Source organism: Dendropsophus ebraccatus, chromosome 13 (assembly GCF_027789765.1).
Source record: "Dendropsophus ebraccatus isolate aDenEbr1 chromosome 13, aDenEbr1.pat, whole genome shotgun sequence".
Lineage (NCBI taxonomy): Eukaryota > Metazoa > Chordata > Amphibia > Anura > Hylidae > Dendropsophus > Dendropsophus ebraccatus.
This window is the reverse complement of record NC_091466.1, coordinates 29990282-30012001: the sequence shown is the minus strand read 5'-3', so window position 1 is coordinate 30012001 and position 21720 is coordinate 29990282. Positions and strand designations below refer to the sequence as shown.

General features: G+C 43.5%; 1 protein-coding gene across 1 annotated transcript in view; it reads left to right on the top strand.

The window, feature by feature from the left end:
* The window catches only part of ADAMTSL4 (ADAMTS like 4), a 111371-nt gene that overhangs the window by 18296 nt on the left and 71355 nt on the right, over window positions 1-21720 (top strand). Inside the window, exons 2-3 of the mRNA XM_069949752.1 lie at window positions 11637-11703; window positions 17173-17921. Coding sequence (XP_069805853.1) covers window positions 11638-11703; window positions 17173-17921 — 815 coding nt within the window. The 5' untranslated portion in view covers window position 11637. The remainder of the gene's footprint in view (window positions 1-11636; window positions 11704-17172; window positions 17922-21720) is intronic.

The window sequence follows — 21720 nt, the reverse complement described above, 5'->3', positions numbered from 1 at the left end:
ATGGGATGACTGACACGGGATCAAACCCATGCACCGCACACTAAGTACATTCACAGAGCAGTCATACTGTTCCCGAGCTCAATAGAGGCCTCTTTGTAGGACTCATTGAGTGTAAATCGGTCTCCCAGGCATGGATTTCGACTCTATATTCGCAGCTTATTAGTAAACACTCGGGGCTCTGGGCAAAGACCAAGCTGACAAAGACTTTTTATATTAAAATGTCTAATTTCTTTCCTCTTGCAGGATTTGCTTAACTAGTTACAGTTTACACAGCTTGCTGGAGGTATTTGGTAGGAAATTGATATATTGTTCCCTGTCCAAGGTATATACCCTCTCCGTCCAATGCCGCTGTGCTGGACTTTACTTCTGTTAGGCTGTGTTCCCAAATCCCATAGTGCCTGATAATAAACACTCTCATCCAAATGTAACATTCATGTTTTCCTGTAGAGGTCATGGCTTTTAAAGATCCCTGAAAGCAAGTTTTAGTGCTAGTCTATAAGAGGCACCATTGTGTTGCACAGGCCGCCATATTGAAGGATTCCCATCCATTCATCCCACCAGTGGTGCCTATAAATGCTCATACGTGTAGACTGTAGGGTCACCTTTATTCATGGGAAATCTGGAACAATAAACTTGGGGTTATAGACACAAAATAGCCCTTATTGCTGATGTTTGCTATTTCAAAGGTCATGGTGGGCCATCAGGATATATAGGGTGAGCAAACTTAGGGCTTACTTAGTATAAAGGGATAATAAAGATATGAAATACTGATTCCGAAACTCTTTAAACTTTAACGCCAAGGTTAGAATACAGTGTCCTATATGACAGGTGTGTTTAGTAACCCAGAGTACTTTTTATCACCAAGAAGAAGAAACTTGAACTTCCACTTCTTCTTCTGCGGTTCAGTTCAGCATATATAACTCTTCTGAGTTGCTACATCTTCTCTACTTCCAAGAAAGCAAGTGATCTTCTAGGCTCTAAAGAGGTAAGAATAAAGGCATGGCCTGCTTCTATAGTGCCCAGATGCCCCGGCATTTCTTAGAGAGTAGTCACCATCCCAACCGTGTAGTCATTGTCACTGTTTTAGTGACGTATCTGAAGTTAATCCCAACTTGATGGTTTACATTATACACCTCAAGTCTTGATTTTGACATATATTTGGCACCTTATTGTGGACAGCTGTGCCCAGATGATGGTAGTTACATGGAGGATGGTGTCTGCTGAGTTGCAAATCACTCAGCGCTGTGCAATGTGCATCTATTACACAGAATATTGGAATTGTGACAGGAATGCAGCTGTGTTTGTGTTTCACAGTCCCTTGAAAGTAAGACAGGACGTGAAGAGCTTGGTTATCTAACATGAAATATAAACGGCACGCACATGGGTGTCTCCATGAATGTACAGGCTACATGTACAAAATACCACACCTTCCTCCTAATAGGATAAAACAATTGGCCAAAATCATGACGTTCAGGCAAAAAAATTGGGACAGTTTCTGGAAATTTAGACTAGTGAATTTTTGGTTGATGTTTGTAATGTATGCACTGAAGTATCTGTCTTGGTGAATCTAACCTAAAGCTACATTGATGTTTGAACCATGGGTATGGACGATGTGCAGATGTTGCAGGCTGACTTAGATACATTGAGTTTTTGGATGTCCACTTGGCAAATGAGGTTCAATGTGGATAAATGTAAAGTTATGCACCTGGGTACTAATAACCCGCATGCATCATATGTCCTGGGGGGAGTTACTCTGGGAGAGTCGCTGATGGAGAAGGATCTGGGTGTACTTGTAGATAATAGACTACAGAACAGCACACAATGTCAGTCAGTGGCTTCTAAGGCCAGCAGGATATTGTCATGTATATAACAGGCATGGACTCTCGGGACCCCTGTCTCTGACCCCTGCATTATAAAGTGGTAATATTATATCCCTATATAATATTACTGCTTTAGGGTACAAACCCACTTGGCGGGTCTGCAGTGAGTCCCCTTGCTGCGTATTTGCAGCGAGACTCGCTGCAGATCCCGGCCCTATACTTTTAATGGCAGACAAACACGCAGCAGGGATGTACATCCCTGCTGCGAGTTTGTCTGCAGCCCACCCCATTAACCCCGCCGGAGCTGATACTTCACCTGATCCCGGCTCCGGCAGTTCCCGATGTCTTCAGCAAGCCGGAGCGGGGACCAGGTGAAGTATATACTCCAGCCAGCCGCCCGCAGCCCCGGCTGCCCGATCGCCCCCCCCGCAGCACCGATCTGCAGCAGGGGGGCGTGCAAGCGATCGGTGCTGCGGGGGGGGGGGCGATTGGGGGGGGCGTGCGATCGGTGCTGCGGGGGCGATCGGGCGGCCGGGGCTGCGGGAGGTGTTAAAGGGGCTGCTGGCGGCTGGCTGGAGCATATACTTCACCTAGTCCCCGCTCCGGCTTGCTGAAGACATCGGGAACCGCCGGAGCCGGGATCAAGTGAAGTATCAGCTCTGGCGGCCGGGGGGTTAATAGGGTGGGCTGCAGACAAACTCGCAGCAGGGATGTACATCCCTGCTGCGTGTTTGTCTGCCATTAAAAGTATAGGGCCGGGATCTGCAGCGAGTCTCGCTGCAAATACGCAACAAGGGGACTCGCTGCAGACCCGCCAAGTGTGTTTGTAGCCTTATAAAGCTTTGGTGAGGCCTCATCTGAAGTATGCTGTGAAGTTGTGGAACCCGATTCATAGAAAGGATGTTCTAGAGCTGGAGAGGGTACAAAGATGGGCAACTAAACTAATAAGGGGAATGGAGCATCTTAGTTATGAGGAGAGATTGAAAGAATTACATTTGTTTAGTCTTGAGAAAAGACGTTTAAGCGGAGATATGATTAACTTATTTAAGTATCTAAATGGCCCCTACAAGAAATATGGGAAAAAGATGTTCCAGGTAAAACCCTCAAAGGACAAGGGGGCACTGCCTCCGACTGGAGAAAAGAAAGTTCAGTCTCCAGAGACGACAAGCCTTCTTTACCATGAGAACTGTGAATGTGTGAAACAGTCTACTCCAGGATCTGGTCACAGCAAAAACAGTAGAGGGCTTCAAATCAGGCTTAGACAAGTTCATAGACCAAAATAACATTAATTCATATGTATAGAATGTACCCATCATCTATCCCCTCTTTGGTTGGACTTGATGGACATGTATCCTATATAACTATGATACCAAGTTGTAATGACAGCACCATCAGTACTATACTTTTTGTTAGTAGTACCATGTCCATTAGTAATAACTCATGTACTAAAACAAGTTTTGTTACAGACCATCTTATCCCATGTTTATGAAGAGCCAATTGCATTTATTGGAATCATCACCTACTGGGAAATACACAGGAATAGAGATGAGCGAACCGGGTTCGGGTTCGAGTCGATCCGAATCTGAACGATCGGCATTTGATTGGCTGGCGCTGCTGAACTCGGATAAAGCTCTAAGGTTGTCTGGAAAACATGGATACAGCCAATGACTATATCCATGTTTCCCACATAACCTTAGGGCTTTATCCAACTTCAGCAGCCACCGCTAATCAAATGCCAAAAGTTCGGGTTCGGATCGACTCGAGCATGCTCGAGGTTCGCTCATCTCTACACAGGAAGAACATGGGTTTTAGCAGGTTTTCTTTCATAGTCCAACATCACTAGATGGGTCCACCATCACCATCAAGATGGGTTCCAGCTGAGAAGAGGAGACTCGGTCCTCTTTAAAAGTATCTCCAGAGTTTGTTAGTTATCTGGATATGACAGGTTGACATGTCATAGTGCTGTATATTAATTTCCCAGTCCACCATGGACATCTTTGCAGTTCCCACCATATAAAAATACTATTTACAGCTTGTTATAGTCCCACCAGAGGACATAATTGGGTACATTCTGCGATTCTGGAAGTCTCTAATGAATTTTCAGATTTCCTATGTCTTATAAAACAGATAATGAATTAAAAGTGTTTTGTTATTTTGCATTCATTGGAAAGGGATGTGACCAGATGAACATTTGTTTTTTGTTGTCTCTTATGGGTGGTGGTTTACAGATAATGATATTGGAAAATTTTGCTTCATTATTGTTGCCAGGATGTTTGCAATTATTTATCCACCTCATTTTCCCACTATGGTTACAAACAGAAAGAAAGAATTTTTAGTGAGTATTATTTGCTTTGAGTTATGCAACTCATTTACTGTGTGAGTTTTTTTTTTTAAAGGAATTTTACCAAGAAACCGCTAATAACTTCTAGATTAAGGTCACCGGGGTACTTTTTAGGTAACATTACTACTTAGGGTGGTATTACATGGGACGATTTTTCGGCAATAAACGACCACTTTGACAAATGATCTTAAATTATTCACCCTATTACACAGGACGATGATCGTTACTTGCAGTCGTTCTTGCGCTCATCCTTTCCTGGCTAATAGACCAGGGAACGACCGAAAAACGTTATTACACCGAACAATGTTCAAACGATTTGAGAACGATCAATGATGAAAATAGGTCCGGATCAAACGATCAACGATTTCTCATTGGGAGTTTAATCGTTGCCTGCTATTACAGGAAAATTATCGTTTAAATCTGAACTATCTAACAATTTTTTGTAATACGGCCCTTAAAGGGAAACTATCACCTAAAAAATCGCTGTGAAACTGCTTATTACAGAGACACTAGGAGGACCTGCATCAGGCTTCTCCACGGCTTCCATAAAAGACTGATGGCTTTGTGTCCAAGGACACTTCAGTACTCCAGCTTTTATTTTTGTCTTCGACTTTAAAAGGAGAAATTAAACCATAAATGATCTCATTGAAGCCACAGAGGAGCCTGATACAGGTACTGCTAGTCTCTTTGTAATGATTGCTACGAAACCTCATCAGCAATTTTGTAATGATTTTCAAAGTGACAGATTCCCCTTAAAGAAGCACCCCCCCTTCTCTTTTTAAATTGGCGTTGCCTCCCACCATTGCACTGTTTCCTAGTTCAAAGACCACCACGGTCCTGCTGTGGGATCACGTGACTATTCCTCTGACCATCTTCTATAGTCCAAGCACTTGATTACGCTGGAGATTAGTATCTTCTATGTACCACTGGGACCACCCCAATTACTTGTGATTCATAAAGCATGAAAGAATCCCTTTAAAAGCATAAAAACTATTATGGGCCTTACTATACGAGGCAGTTATCGGCCAAACAGGCTGATATCGTAATTGTGTAATTTGGTCCATGATCAGTCAGCAAAGGAGTAGATGCTTCTTCATTGGCTGGTGGGGTAATTATAACCAATCAAAAAAACATTACCCATTGGCGACACATCTGACGTGTAATAGGGGATATGCAGCTGACAACGCTGGCAGTATGATAGATCTAGCAACCATTCCTGTGGTCCTCCATGCCAGACACTCCAGCTGTGTAATCTATGAGATGTGCAGGGTCTGGCCATGTAATAGGGTCCTAGGTTTTAGCTCTTGTCCGTCCATTTGTCATGACTAGCCCTATAGAAGTAGTCACCCACATTCTGTAGATTCCTGGATGACAGACCCTGAGAATACTGTCATGGTGATCATATTGGCTGACACCTATTTTAAGAAAAAAAAGAGATCAGTAAGCAGATCTACTGGGTAAAAATATATACAGGTTGTCACAGACTTTTCTATTTTATTCCCATTGCTAGTAATGCCCCGACCCGGCAGTACTATTACTAGCCTGTGATTGAGGACCATCCCCAAAATCTAGGAGAAGCCACACGTTTTATCAAATGTCACCGTTTTTGCTGAGCCTGTAAAATAGCTTGGTGACTCTTTTTATGATTTGTTTGTTTTTGTACTTCTGCATTATTAGAAGTCCGTGTTGTAACATTTTACGATTGATCTGTGACTAATATTTCTGCTTACTCAGTTTTTACAGAATTTTCTTAAAAAAAAAAGACTGGGAGTGCCCACTCCAGATGTCGACATTTCCTATTCAAGTTCCACTTTCCTATCTTGTCCGCACGCAAAGGTGGAGTTTAAATAGAACGTGTGACAGTCCATGAAGAAGAGACTAAAATTCCCTGAATTATATAATAAAATACACTATGCATTATATTAGAGACTGGATACATAGCAGTCCCATGATATATTTCTTGTTGAATGGATCTGGATAAATAGCTCTATTGATGTTCTTATATAGGATATACTGTAAGTGGATAAATAGGAGTCTTGCATTATGTTTCTGGTTGAATGGATCTGAGCTACATTACCAGACACTGCCAGTTCACAGGCTTCAGGTTAGCCATACACATCAGATTGGCAGTGTGTCAACCATCTTACGTGTGTGGTTGCATTTCGGCTGCCCCTCGACAGTTGAAGTTGGTGCTGAGAAGTTGGATTTCATCCCCCCAATCCTTTAGTTCTCTGGCGAAGTTTAATGCCCCCCCTGCTCCTCTTATCCTAAAACACGCACATGTTTGACACAGCATGCATATGTATGGGGGAGTTGGGAAAGGTTATTATTGGCCGAATGAGCCCAGGTGTATGGATGGTGGTACAAAGCAACATTTAGTTCTGTCAGTGACGCCCACTGTCTATGGTAAGAGGTGGTCACCGTGTTGTGGTAACTCTGCAATTACCAGATTTACCAAATTTCATTGTGTAGCCCAAGCCCTAAGGGTAAATTCACACGGGCCGATCCGCCGGGAGTCTCACGCACGAAATCCGCAGCTAATCCCCAATACACATATTATTCTTATTATTATTAATACGTGTATTGCGGATTAGCTGCGGATTTCGTGTGTGAGACTCCCGGCGGATCCGCCCATGTGAATTTACCCTAAAGGGAATCGGTTTATATACTCAGAGCTCAAACATGAAAGAGACAGTGCCAAGCCACAGTATGCATGGCTCCTCACTCCCCCACACCTCTTTACCTTGACTGATTTACTTACAGGGCTCTTTTATCAGCACTATCAGCAGCTTGCCACTCACTGCCTTCTTAACACATGAGCTCAAAAATATTTTAGAAGAAAGGGTGGAAAAAACTTTATTACCCTCATCTGCGGCACTGTTTTAAAATCACATCTTTTATTGCTATATCTATATTAGGACGTTTGGTGCACTGGGGGGGGATTTTACCCGTCTGTGCCCTAATTCTTCATCCACCCGCTTCCTCCCTCTTCATGAATATTTACGTGGCACTCTACAGTGATGTAGCTTTGGCCACTGTTAAGCACCACATGAATTTTCATGAAGAGCCAGGCAGGTGGATCCGTGCATTAAGGGGATTCCGGCTAATGCAAATGAAAACTCCATTAGTTGTAATAAATATCAGTGTGGTTCAGATTAGTATTCTCCTGGTTGATATGCCGTCCATATATCACTTCCTTATCTTTATGGTCTATAATATTTATTTATTTATTTCAAAGCGCCCTTTTTTTCCAGAGCGCTATACAAGCAATTGGGTATCACACATAGAAACATTACAAAATCAAAACACGTAATGGGAATAAGGTAAATGTCAGAATGGTACATAGGGATAGAGAACCCTGACCGCGAAGGCTTACACTCTACAAGGTACATCACTGGATAGAAGCATCAGGAAGACTGGTGACCCTTGGATGTGATTTAGTGATTATGGGGACCTACTCTCCAGCTATAGGCTGGGTTCACACTACCTATATTTCAGTCACTATTGCGGTTCTCATATTGCAACCAAAACCAGGAGTGGATTGAATACACAGAAAGGATCTGTTCACACAATGTTGAAATTGAGTGGATGGCCGCCATTTAATGGCAAATATTTGCTGTTATTTTAAAACAACGGCTGTTGTATTGAAATAATGGCCGTTATTTACTGTTGTATGGCGGCCATCCACTCAATTTCAACATTGTGTGAACAGAGCCTTTCTGTGTTTTTAATCCACTCCTGGTTTTGGTTGCAATATGAGGACCACAATACTGACTGAAATATACGTAGTGTGAACCCAGCTATATGGTTTATTTTATACTACATCCAGCAAGTTCCATTGCAAACACAGTTCATATACTCAGAAGGGAATATGTCCCTAGGTTTATGCCGCCTTAAATGAGGGCAGCAAAAACTAGTGACAGAAATGCTGAACAGATTGTTGTATTATTTCCATTACTCTGTTCAGCTGTTCTCCTAATATGCAGGAGAATAGGATTCTTGCCACACCCCTTCCCCCGCCCTCCAGCTGCTAATTAACAGGTGACTGCCTATACACAGCATGGATAGATAACTGCCAATCAGCAGCTGGTGGGTGGAGTTTTCTGCTTCTCATGAATAATTAGGACTACTGAGCTCATGCACATAATGGAGAGGACTATTATTGTCCATGTTACTCAGGAGGATATCTCTGGATCAGCTGCACAGAACAATGTAAGTGATACATCAATCTGTTCAGCTTCTCTGTCACTAGTTTATGCTACCCTTAGATAGGGCAACATAAACCTACTGTCAGAGTCTCTTTAATGTAGCCCAAAATAGCTGGGAATAATCCTTGTAGGTTATCGGTAAGGGGGGATATCCTTTATAGAACCTCATGGTCTTGCTAGGACTGGGACTAGGGCTTGACCTTTCTGGGCATCCTCTGATGGGTTATTTTAACCTTTTTTAGTGCTGAACAAATCAGTAATAGTATTACAGCCTGAGAATATCATCCTTTTATCAGATTTGTGTTTTACTATTTAAGGATCATGGAAAGACGGAGAAGTTGCCAAATGTTAAACCAAAGTATCTCAGGGATGACTCAGGCTTTTACCTTAGAAGGCTGTAGACACACTTTTCTCTTTGTTTCCATCATTCCTTCTGTGCTTAAATCTATTTCCTACCATCTGTCAATTATGAAAGTGCTATTTTCACTGCTTTTTCCTTGGGATTATGTCATTTATTGCTAGATTTCGAAGCACACATTGTTTTCATACCTACTAAAGGAACATAATGCCGATGAGCATACAGTAGATGTCATGAATGTCAACTCCAAATCTTGTTTCCATATGACTATATTATTGGAAACTCCAAAATAGTGTAGTGAACTTTATCTGGACCTCGATAAACAAGAATAATAGAAGTGTATGATCAGTGGTGGATTAAATGTACCCTGGGCCCCGGGCTGTCCACCCAACCTGGCCCCCCCCGGTCAATCTGCTCACATTATAATCCGCTACTGCCCCCCCCTGACACGCTGTCCCCAATAAACACTGCCTGCCTCCCCTCCCTGCTGGAACCAATAAATATAATGTTTGGTCCCTTGCTGCTACCCCCAGTAAGGAAGGTCGCAGGGTCCCAGCAGCACAGAGGATGTCAGGAGGAGGGTGCTGATCTATTAAAGGAGGTCCGAGCAGCACGGAGGATGTCAGGAGAGGAGGGCGCTGATCTTACAGGGGAGGTCACAGCAGCACAGAGGATGTCAGGAGATGAGGATGCTGATCTTATAGGAGAGGTCACAGCAGCACAGAGGATGTCAGGAGAGGAGGATGCTGATCTTATAGGGGAGGTCACAGGGTCACAGCAGCACAGAGGATGTCAGGAGAGGAGGGTGCTGATCTTATAGAGCAGGTCACAGGGTCACAGCAGCACAGAGGATGTTAGGATAGGAGGGCGCTGATCTTATAGGGGAGGTTACAGGGTCACAGCAGCACAGAGGATGTCAGGAGATGGAGGGTGCTGATCTTATAGGGCAGGTCACAGGGTCACAGCAGCACAGAGGATGTCAGGAGAGGAGGGCGCTGATCTTATAGGGGAGGTCACAGGGTCCCAGCAGCACAGAGGATGTCAGGAGAGCAGGGCGCTGGTCTTATAGGGGAGGTCCCAGCAGCACAGAGGATGTCAGGAGAGGAGGGTGCTAATCCCCCTTCCCCCCTTATAGATGGTCCCACTCTTCCCCCCTTATAGATGGTCCCCCTCTCCCCCCACCCCCACCTTATAGATGGTCCCCCTCTCCCCCCACCCCCACCTTATAGATGGTCCCCCTCTCCCCCCCACCTTATAGATGTTGCCCCTTCCCCCCCCACCTTATAGATGTTTCCCCTCTTTCCCTCCCCCACCTTATAGATGGTCCCCCTCTCCCCCCCCACCTTATAGATGGTCCCCCTCTCCCCCCCCACCTTATAGATGGTCCCCCTCTCCCCCCCACCTTATAGATGTTCCCCCTCTTCCCCCCCCCACCTTATAGATGGTCCCCCTCTCCCCTCTCCCCCCCCACCTTATAGATGGTCCCCCTCTCCCCTCTCCCCCCCACCTTATAGATGTTGCCCCTTCCCCCCCCACCTTATAGATGTTCCCCCTCTTTCCCCCCACCTTATAGATGGTCCCCCTCTCCCCCCCCCCTCCTGCCCTGTGCACAGCAGATAACATTAAAAAAAAAAAAAAAAAGAAAAACTCACCTGCCATCCGTTCCCCCGTCGATCCTCTCCTCTCCTGCAGGCTCCGTCTGTCCCCCAGCTGATGCGCGGCTGTCGGAGGTGTCCCGTCCTATCCCCCGGCAGCGCGCGCATCACAGAGCTCCCCGTGCGCCGGAAGTCACAGCCACAGGTGCACGGGGAGCTCTCTGATGCGCGCGCTGCCGTGGGATAGGACGGGACACCTCCGGCAGCTGCGCAACAGCCGGGGGACAGACGGAGCCGGACGCTTGTGACCGCAAGCAAAACAATGCTTGCGGTCACAAGAGAGTCACCGCAGCGGCGTGGGGGCATTATAATGTGGGCGGCGCGGCATGGGCCCCCCCGGAGCCTTGGACCCGGGCGGCCGCCCGAACCGCCCACATTATAATCCGCCACTGTGTATGATGAAATAATGCCCATCTGGATAGTTTGTAGAATTGAGGCGTAAAACTAAAGTGGGCATATATAATGCATTGCAAGCCTGCTAAACAATCTGGATGTGGTAGGATGGTGGAACCTGCAGAAAGGAGAATCTAGGTGCAGATTGATGTTTGTGGCTTGTGGATAATGAGCAGGCTTGGAAATTAATGGCTTCAAATACTTCTAGTTCAGAAAGCTGGCAAATAGGTAAAGGATCACTAGTAGGGGTCCGCACATTGTAAGGATGGGACGGTCCACACATTGCAAGGGTGGAAGGGTTGGCATATTGTAAGGGTGGAAGGGTCCACACATTGTAAGGATGGAAGGGTTGGCATATTGTAAGGGTGGAAGGGTCCACACATTGTAAAGGTGAAAGGGTCAACACATTTTAAGGGTGGGAGGGTCCACATATTGTAAGGATGGGAGGGTCCACACATTGCAAGGGTGGAAAGGTCCACACATTGTAAGGATGGGAGGGTCCACTCATTGTAAAGCTATGTTCAAATTGCGTGTAGCAGAACAGGTCACAGAACTGCCGATGTTACTGAATATCATCCTGGCCGATACTGCAGTACCAACATAAATCACGGCCGTTGTTGCAAATTGCGTGAACATGGCCTAAGGCTACAATCAAAGTCACAGCTGCTACTTAATATATGTATATATAAAATACTTAGGAAAATGAAGAGGAAAAGTTTGTGTTGTACAGTAGAAATCATTATGGTCCTAAATTTAGTGAGTATGGATGTCATCTGTCACTTCTACATGCATGAGCAGTGGGGTATGTGTAAAATGTAACTTTACGTTATAGGTAATACAGGTTCTTTTATTTTTCCATAGGATGTCCAGATTCCAGTGCCTTTTCCTCCACTTGTTGATCATTCATCTGTGTCACGGGAGTGAAAAGGTGAGTCTCATCATGACATGAAGTGATTCCCTCCCCCAATGCTTGCCAGTAGCGGGAAATGCTAGGCTCCATTTATGTTTGTGGTGCCTTATTACCACCGCCAAGTTCCTTTGTGTGTTCTTATGATCCTTAACATATATACAAAACACTACAGTATTAGCAAAGTAGACATTCATATGCATAAAAGGAATAGAAGTCATAAAAGACATGAAATGTCATTATATATTTTCACAAATCCTGTTGAAAACATTGGGGGATCTATTGTGCTTATCCTTACACCATCTTTCTTTAAGAGTATTGGAATGCACTAGTATCTTGGTGGAGTTAATGTCAAGAAAGTGTTTTTTAAATAGACTGCAAAGAGTCCCTCCATTGTCTTGATTACTTGGTAGTATTAAAGGGGTTATCCAGCGCTACAAAAACATGGCCACTTTCTCCCTACTGTTGTCTCCAGTTTGGGTGGGGTTTTGAAACTCCGTTCCATTGAAGTAAATGGAGCTTAATTGCAAACTGCACCTGAACTGGAGACAACACTAGGGGGAAAAGTGGCCATGTTTCTGTAGCGCTGGATAACCCCTCTAAGGCCCTATTACACAAAACAATTATCGGCCTTACTTGGCCGATTACTGGACGTTCAAGATAATAATCTTTTGGTGTAATAGGACAAGTTAAAAGGCCACGATCAGCTGATATGCACGATGTTGGCTGATCGTGGTCTTTCAACATGTTGAAAGAGAAGAATTTGTGCAGTGACAGTCCGTGCAAATTGCTCCGTGTAAAAGGAGCGATGGCAGAAGAACGACACTGACTTAAATGGGAACCCCAACGATATAAGGATAGCCCCTCCCTACCCATCGATTAGTTGGCCATTTTAGAGTAGTAGCACTTGTGAATCTGTTGGTTGTCATCCAACGATAAGTTAAGGTCGTCAGGTCAGTAGACCACAGCAAATTTGTCTATCTAGTTGTTGGTCCAGACAGGTCAGTCACCCGTCTGGAGGGGGGAAAAAGCCATGAACAAAAATGGCCAATCCTTTCAGTAACTGGTCTAAGAATGCATCAGATTTTTAAAGAGTACCTGACGCTTTGAAAAAACTTTTGACATATTGTAGAGTTTAGGTGTTCAGACCCCTCCAATCTGACACAAGATGGTCTCATAATCAGGGGCGTAACTAGAAAGGACTAGGCCCCATAGCAAACTTTTGATTGGGCTCCTCTCCCCCCATCCCACTGTAGGTAATCCCCCTTTTTTTAACCCACCGCCCACTAGATAACATATGTTAGGCATCTCCCCTGGTATCCCCCTAGTAGATAGTGTCCCCAAAATAGGCATCTCCCCTGGTATCCTAACCCCCCCCCCCCCAGTACATAGAGACCCATTTGGTAGGCATCTCTCTTAGTAGGATGAAGACAGCTCAGGAAGCCCAGTGTATTGCGGGGATGGACCCCCTGATGTGGCAGGCCCCATAGCAGCCGCTATAGCTGCTCTGGTGGTAAGTACGTCTGCTTATAACATATCTTTTTTTAAGGGGGGGGGTAATGCGCGTTTGAAAAACACCCCCTTGGTCTATTCTCTGTGTTATTATGTTTTAATGGAAGTAAAGATTAATCTTTTAGGATTTATGATCTCCAGACCATATTCTCCTGTTGATAAAGGACAAACAGGCTAATGGCATTTATAGTACATGAACAATGGCAGCCTTGGTCATTGCAGAGTTCAGTCCCTTAAGACCTGGCCGTTCCTGGCATTCGGCGGTGCTTGGCCTTTGTCCTCCTCCTGTAACCCAGATATTGTATAACACTTATTGATGAGTCTTTTGAGCCTCTGCTTATTTACATCCCCAGCAGGAGACCTCATTGTCCTTGATGCTTGACAAGTCATGCGCGGGTGATGAGGTTGGGGCTGATTTAGTCTACTCCTTGTTTCTGTTTAGGAAACGGTTCACTTGCTAGGTGAATGTACACAATGGCTGCAATTTTATCTTATCCAGCTCCTGCTGAGCTTAGCGACAAGCCTGAATATGTGCATTTAATCTGCTCTGTGTTTGCAGGAGAGCCAGAACAATGTACGGCCAGGTGACCCCTCAAATTTCTATGTATGACTTAGAGGAAATTTGAGCATGGAGGCATCCCAAAAATGTTCTTTCCCACTGAGATTAGATGTGTGACCAGCTAGAAAGTACTGGGTTAAATGGGAACAATTGACAATGCTGCATTCTTTTTTTATTTACTTTTATTTTAGCAATGGGGAGTTTTAGGCCACATACACACTGGGCACTGGTGGAAATGTTATGGCATTTGCAGCATTATTAATAAAATTATTCATTTTTTACTCACTGGAGTTTTTGCTGTGGTTTTATATAGCATTTTTGTATTAGATGCTTAAAAGGGTACTCCAGCTAAAAACTTTTTTTTCCCTCAAAGTAACAGGTACCATAAAGTTATGTAGATTTGTAAATTACTTCTATTTAAAAAATCTCAAGTCTTCCAGTACTTATCAACTGCTGTATGTCCTGCAGGAAGTGGTATATTCTTTTCAGTCTGACACAGTGCTGTAAAAAGCAATATGGGGATTTGCTGCTGCTCTGGACAGTTCTTATCACGGACAAAAATGGCAGCAGAGAACACTGTGTCAGACTGGAAACAATACACCACTTCCTGCAGGACATACAGCAGCTGTATGTTTTCCCGCCTGACAATTTGCACTCTGCTTCCACCTCTGTCTGTGTCAGGAACTGTTCAGAGCAAAAGAGTTTTTCTATAGGTGTTTGCTACCACTCTAAACAGTTCCTGGCATGAACAGAGGTGGCAGCAGAGAGCACTGTGTCAGACTGGAAAGAATACACCACTTTCTGAAGGACATACAGCAGCTGATAAGTACTGGGAGACTTACATTTTTTACAATTACATCTTAATTTACAAATCTATATAACTTCCTGGTACCAGTTGATTGAAAAAGTTTTTTTTCCCTCTCCAGAGTTCCCCTTAGGGTATGTCCTTACTACAGAATCCCATCAGATCACCCACCCCAGATTCTGCAGCTCGCCCCTGCTCGCGGCCACACACATCTCCACTGGTCCCATAGGCTTCATTCTATGGTTTGGCAGATTCTGCTGTCTGCCTGAAGATTGAACCTGCTCAGTAGAATCTGTCAAACTAGAAGAAGCCTATGGGACCAGCGGAGATGCTATGGCGAGCTGCGGAATCTGAGGTGGGATTCCGTAGTGTGGATATACCCTTAAAGTGTAGTTCAAGGAACAAAAAAGTTTAATCAACACAACAGCAAAAAATCATTAAATAAACATGATTTAATAATGATAAGGTGTTTCATATCCTCATGGCCGTAAACTAACCACACTATAAACTTAAGGTGAATGTATTGTAGTTCCACCATCTAGAGAACACATGGTGGAATCCGAGTACTTTAATTGTCTTCATAGTAAACATTGACATTTGATTCCTAGACCTTGCCATCTACTTTTATCTCAGGCTTTGATGGCCTTTACATGGTCATCCTGGAGCAGTAAAGCATCTTTGGTTGAAGAAGTACTAAAATTGATGTTGTCATCGAAACGCCCTGGGACATGAAAACCTGACTTCTATCACAGACCATAGGATGGTTCTCATTGCCATAAGACTTATACCATGCAGGAACCATTAGCTGCTCCCCAGACCAGTAAATTATTCCATAGCATCAAAGGGATAAATCTCTTTACTGTGTGATTCACAGAGGTTTCCTTGAAGGTCTTACATCTTATAATTGGAAAGAGGTGTTACATTGGTTACATACTTTACATGCTTATTTACGGCAGTCTTTAGTCAGATAACAAACTAATCCTGCATTACGTATAAATTAAAGGAATACCCCTATCTATATTGGGATAAACGGCCGGAATCAGAGTTTTCTCCAGCCATGACCATGCTGTGAAGAGGATGTCAGTCACATGCCTTGAGACCACAGTGCCGTAAGCGTATGGTGCTGGGCGTAATGTAAAAGCCATAGTTACAGTGCAAATGGATTAAAGGAGTTATCGAGAAAATACAATTTTCCATGGTTTCCACCAGTTTTCTTATACTCCTTGACCACTGGTAACAGTCCGAATGATGGTAATAGTAGAAGTATCCCGAGATGGGAGCTTTGAGAATTTGGTGTAATCTCTTCTTCAGAAGGAGAAGCCAAAATGCCCAATATGCCGTCTCTGCTTTCATTTAATTCCTCCATTATGAGGGAACCATGCTTCACTGGAGACGAAAAACAAGTAATGCTATCCTCAACAAAGTAGCCGTGTGCTGGATACGGGTAATCCTCATATCTAGGTGAGATTCACTGTAAAGCCTAGATTCCATCAAGTAACACTTACAGAATGGGTGTCCGAAACCTCATGATGGTTCCCCGGGAGAGAAGGAACTAAACTGCACAAGACTAGCAACTAGAGATGAGCTAAGCAGGCAAAACCATTGGCTTTTAAATCCCGCTGTCTGCCCGGAGAAGGTGGAGGTAGCCTTAGACTGTATCTATTTTTTCCATGTGGTGCTTGGGCTGTTTCCACCTTCTCCACAGAGCGGACAGACAGTGGGATTCAAAAGCTGATTGTATTGCTTCATTACAATGTACGTCTTCCAATACATAAAGTGGATGGAATGCCTAGATTGCTTTCAGAAAGCAGCACGTGATGTATGGGTAACCATAGTAAGCTCTGATGTCAGGAATCCCTGTATCTGTTGCTCTCGGAATCCCAGTGACAGCACATACCATTGTTACAGGGAGAATGTGAAGCTATTTCTGACTTGGCAAAGTCCATTCTTCTTCCGCAATAAGCCATTGTCAAGCAGCTCTTTATAGAAAATACAGATCCCAGTCCTGATAGCGCACGCAACGTCAAAAAAGCATGAACTTTTCTTCTGTCAACCATAAGTCCTTTAATGAAAGATGAAAATTATCATATTAGAGTGCAAATGTACTTGTCCCTGTGAGCCCTTTATGAGAATAATTGTTGTATCACGCTTCTGATAGCTCATACTAGTGTGATGTGCCGGGGGATAATTGATGTCTATGAGAGATTGGCGTGTGATGAGTGGCTTATGAAGAGATTTGCAGGTTTATGGGGATCTGACATCTATTATATGCTATTCCCATCTTTAAAACTTTGTCTGAATGGAAGTTGTTACATGGATGAGCAGTTTTCCATCCATATAGTTTGTTTCCATTCAACATGTGTTGCTGATTGTAGCAGATATATGAGAACAATGTGTATTGGTCTATATCTGACTACCTTTTGTTGGGACAGAAATCCATCCTGTGGGGTTAGTAGTTGGGCTTGTAGAGATCTGAACTGGTAAATTTTATATAAAAATAATATGCAAGCTATTGACAATGTTTTTTTTAAATGTTTACAAAATGGTTGTTTTTCTGTGTCAAAAGTTCCAAAATTGTCTGAATGATCTGAAATTCTCTTTTTATACTTTACAGGTGTCTCATCGGAGATCCAGACAAACTTCGGAAGATGACCCTGCCGAAAATAAAATTGCTGGCACATGGGGTCCCTGGGGTTCATGGTCCTCTTGTTCACAGACCTGTGCCCTAGGGGTTATTGAAAGAAGCCGGACCTGCTTGTCTCCATATCAACAGGTCCCTTGGGTACCAAGGTCAGAGCCAAACCCACACAACATTCAACCTCATCCAGAGCCACCTTTCCGTGATGAGAGAGGCAGTATTTACTCTGTGGCACAGGCAAGGCCATCATATCCGCTTCATGTAGAAAGAGAGGTTTCGGCTCCATTTGTGGAGCCCTACGTACCAAGAAACCCTTCACATGGTCGATATAATCAATTTAGTCGTAATGCCCGAGAAGAGATGTTTACTGGAGGTTCCGATCCCTCATATACAAGACGGAATCAACCTCCTTATCACAGGTCCACATCAAACCGGGGACGGACAGCACCTCAACCGCCAGAAACACTTTGGCAGCCATCACCACTGGACATGCCACACAGGCAAGATGCACTACGTGCTCCTGAAACTGTCTCCATACACAGAAAACCACACCAAGATGTCCCTTTCCACAGAAAGAACAACTCGCGAGCTGATGACCCCTCACAGCCATGGCCATTCTTTCCAGATTCCATCCCTCTTCTAAAACCTGATAGCTGGGAGGAAACCAACCCAGTACGGGCAATGCCACCTTTATCTCCCACTAAAGAGTCTCGTTTCTCACGAAGGTAAGAATCATGTGTAAAAAAAAAGAACCACTTTGAAAGAGGTTTATTGGCAATGTTGGAAACTGTACAAATGACGAAGATGTTGACCCAAGGGGTCAATATTTAGAGCATACTTGGTCAGACTTTTCTGGGGTTAGACTTGTCCAGCAGAACATTAGCGTGGAGTAGGCATAAATTATAATTATACGCCTAAAATGTTCTTAGCCTCGTCCTTCTTAGGGTAGATTTACAACACATTTTGCCAACATATATGTGTGCATACAGACATGGGTCAAACATAGACAGGGACTGTGGGTCTTTTTTTATTATTATTTTTGAATATATGCATTTTTGGACATTTGGGTTCGTACCCAATCACATTTATGCTCAGAAAATTACATAGTGAACATAGTCACTAGCTGACTACATTTTGGTGGTTAAAGTCAAAGAGGCTCGTGTTTCTTGCCCCCCCAACATTCCCCCAACATTCCACTTCTATCCTGCTTTCATCTCTGAAGTATACCTTATAAGAAGAGATGGTGCGAGTATCATATTGTGATCATAGCATTCAAAGTAAACCACACCCATAAGCAATGGCCAGTAGCCACACAATATTGCCAGTGTTATGGCATATGATAATCACTGTATGTTGGATGATGTCTTGCAGCTGCTGGTCCAGCGCACCCCTGGCTATCTTAAGGACACGGGGGCTGTATTGCAGGCCTTTGTAGATTTTAAGTGGGATAGTGACCTCCATTGGCTGGGCATGGATGTGGTGTCATTGTACACCAGCATCCCACATGACCTTGCAATGGAGGCACTTGACCACCACCTTAAGAGACATAGTCCCTATGATGAAAATTTACAAATATTCATTAAATCGGTGGCATGGTATCTGATGACACATAATTATTTCCAGTGTTATGATGTGTACTATTTGCAGCTGGATGGAGTTTCCATGGGGGCCAGACATTCACCCTCCATGGCAAACCTAGCCATGGCTTACTGGGAAGAAATGTACATATACACTCATGATAATCCGTTTGCAGAGTTCATAATGTGGTATGGCAGGTACATAGATGACTTGCTGCTGGTCTGGAGTGGTCCTGTACCTGCCATACCACAATTTCTGGAGTATGCCAACTCCAATCCCTGGTCCCTTCAATTCACTCATGGATAACCTAACAAACAAATTGTATTTCTTGATCTCATTCTGGAAGCAATTCCGGATGAGATTGTAATTACCAGAACTCATAGGAAGCCCATATCGGGTAATATTACTTTACATGCTCACAGCAGTCATCTGCCTCATACGATCAAATCAATCCCATTGGGTGAAATGATACGCATGAGACGTAATTGCAGCACATATGAGGCATATGACAGGGAATGCAGCATCAGTCGGGATAGGCTTCGTCAACGGGGCTATCCTGAATGGATGCTACGCAGGGCCAGGGTGAGAGTGGACAAAAAGGACAGACATGATATGATATTGGGAAGGAAAAACGAACACAAACAAAATATGACAAGAAACATACCAACATTAGTAACAAGATACAGCCCGCAATTCAGGAGTGTAAAAAGCATCATTCAGAGAAATTTACATATCTTACAGGGAGATCCGGTGCTAGATGAAATTCTAAAAGATGGGTGTAACATAGTCTCTAGACGTGCAAGAACACTGGGTGATGTTTTGTCCCCTTCAGTGCCAAGGACAAACATTCCCCCACAAACATGGCTCTCATGTAAAGGGTTCTACAGGTGTGGGAGATGCAGTGTATGCCGCCATGCCACACAAACCAAATATTAAAGTGACAGTGAAATTAAACATAGGTTTGCTATTAAACATTTTTTGAACTGTGATAGTGATTTTGTGGTTTACGCTATACACTGCACAGATTGCAGTCTCATGTATATAGGATGCACAACTAGGTGTCTCCGCACACGTATATTGGAGCATTTGTATGACGTAAACCATAGCACCACTAGGAACCTATCAGGGGCATCCATACATTTCATGGAGAAACATGGAGGCAAAACGGATTCCATGCGGTTCCATGCTATAGAAAAGGTCATACCACTACAGAGAGGAGGTGATAGGAAGAGTAAGTTACAACAGAGGGAAGCCTTTTGGATTTTCCAGCTTGGAACTTGCTCCCCGAAGGGGTTAAAACTCAGACGTGAGTTGCTACTACATTACTAGATTTATGAATGGATGGCCTCATACTACTTCTTTATCAAAAGCATTGTATAATGTCTGTGACTTGCAGCTCAACCATATGTATATAGTGTAAATAATGGCATATGAATACTGTTATATCCCAGTAGTATTGTTTTTAAACTGTTTGTGTTGGTTTTAATTCACTTTACCCATATAACATGTGCAGTTAATCAAGTGCTGACATCAGCAAGGGGTGGAGCATAGGGTTTAAAAACCAGCTCCATAGAGGAATACAACTGTCATGATTAAGGATGCGATAGCATCAGAAATGCGTTGACATCTGTGTGTGAATACTAACTGATGTATCTGTGGTCTTATGGGTCCGAATAAAAATTCATTTCACCTGCAACACGCTGGTCCTTTGTATCGTATTGGAATCACTGTATGTTACCTGTGGAAGTAGAGTGGTGGGGAGCAAGAAAAAATAAAATCTTTTCTACATCCTAGACAACTCCATTAAAGGGGTTATCCAGCGAAAATCTTTTTCTTTCAAATCAAGAAAATCCCCATAGAAAACCTCTCCTGCTCTGGACAGTTCCTGTCTCGGCCAGAGATGTCAGCAGAGAGCACTGTGTCAGAGTGAAAATAAAACAACACTTCCTGCAGGGCATATAGTAGCTGATAAGTAGGGGAAGACTTGAGAATTTTTTAATAGAAGTAAATTACAAATCAGTTGATTTGAAAGAAAAAGATTTTCACTAGGGATGGTCCGAAACTGCAGAAGTTCGGGTTCGTATGAACCTGAACGCTCGGCATCAGATTCCCGCTGTCTGCCCGCTCCGTGCAGTGGGTGGATACAGCGGGAGGACCGCCTGGAAAACTGGGATACAGCCTATGGCTATGGCTGTATCCCAGTTTTCCAGGTGCTCCTCCCGCTGTATCCACCCTCTCCACGGAGCGGGCAGACAGCGGGAATCATTGCCGAGAGTTCGGGTTCGTACGAACCCGAACCAAACTCTGTTCGGACCATCCCTAATTTTCACTGGACAACCCCTTTAAATCCGTTTGACACAGAATGCCAGGTCGAAAGGTGAGAGAGTATTTTTCAAGTTTTTTTTCCTAGCAAATGCCTTTATCTACACATCTGTAAATGTACTGTTTGCTTTTTACTGTTTAATGATGAACCTTCCCTTTAAATACATATTTTTTTTTTTTTTTTTTTTTTTTTAGAATTTCTAAAGTGCACAATAAATCTTTTATACAGAATATCCCATTTCATTTGGCTTTGTGCTATTCATCTATACCTACTTTAAAGCTGTCTTTAAGTATAAAGACTACATATTTATTGGCATTCACCCCTTGTACAATTTCAGGCCGATTCACAACTAAACTTCAGTCTTCAGAATTATAACTTTTAACACTTTTAATTTTTAATGCAGCAGATGTGATTTTACTGAGTAGCCAAAACAATTCCGACTCTGGATAACAATCTTGTTTATTTAAAGTTCTGAAACGTGCTGGAAATTTTGACTTCATTTATTTCCTTTTTTTCTATACAGAGAGAATGAGTTTAAAGCAATTAAGAGTTTAAATATCCTTGTAGCTTTCCTAATGCCTTGTATGGCCAGCTCCTTCATGGAATCTGTTTTCCTTTTGCTA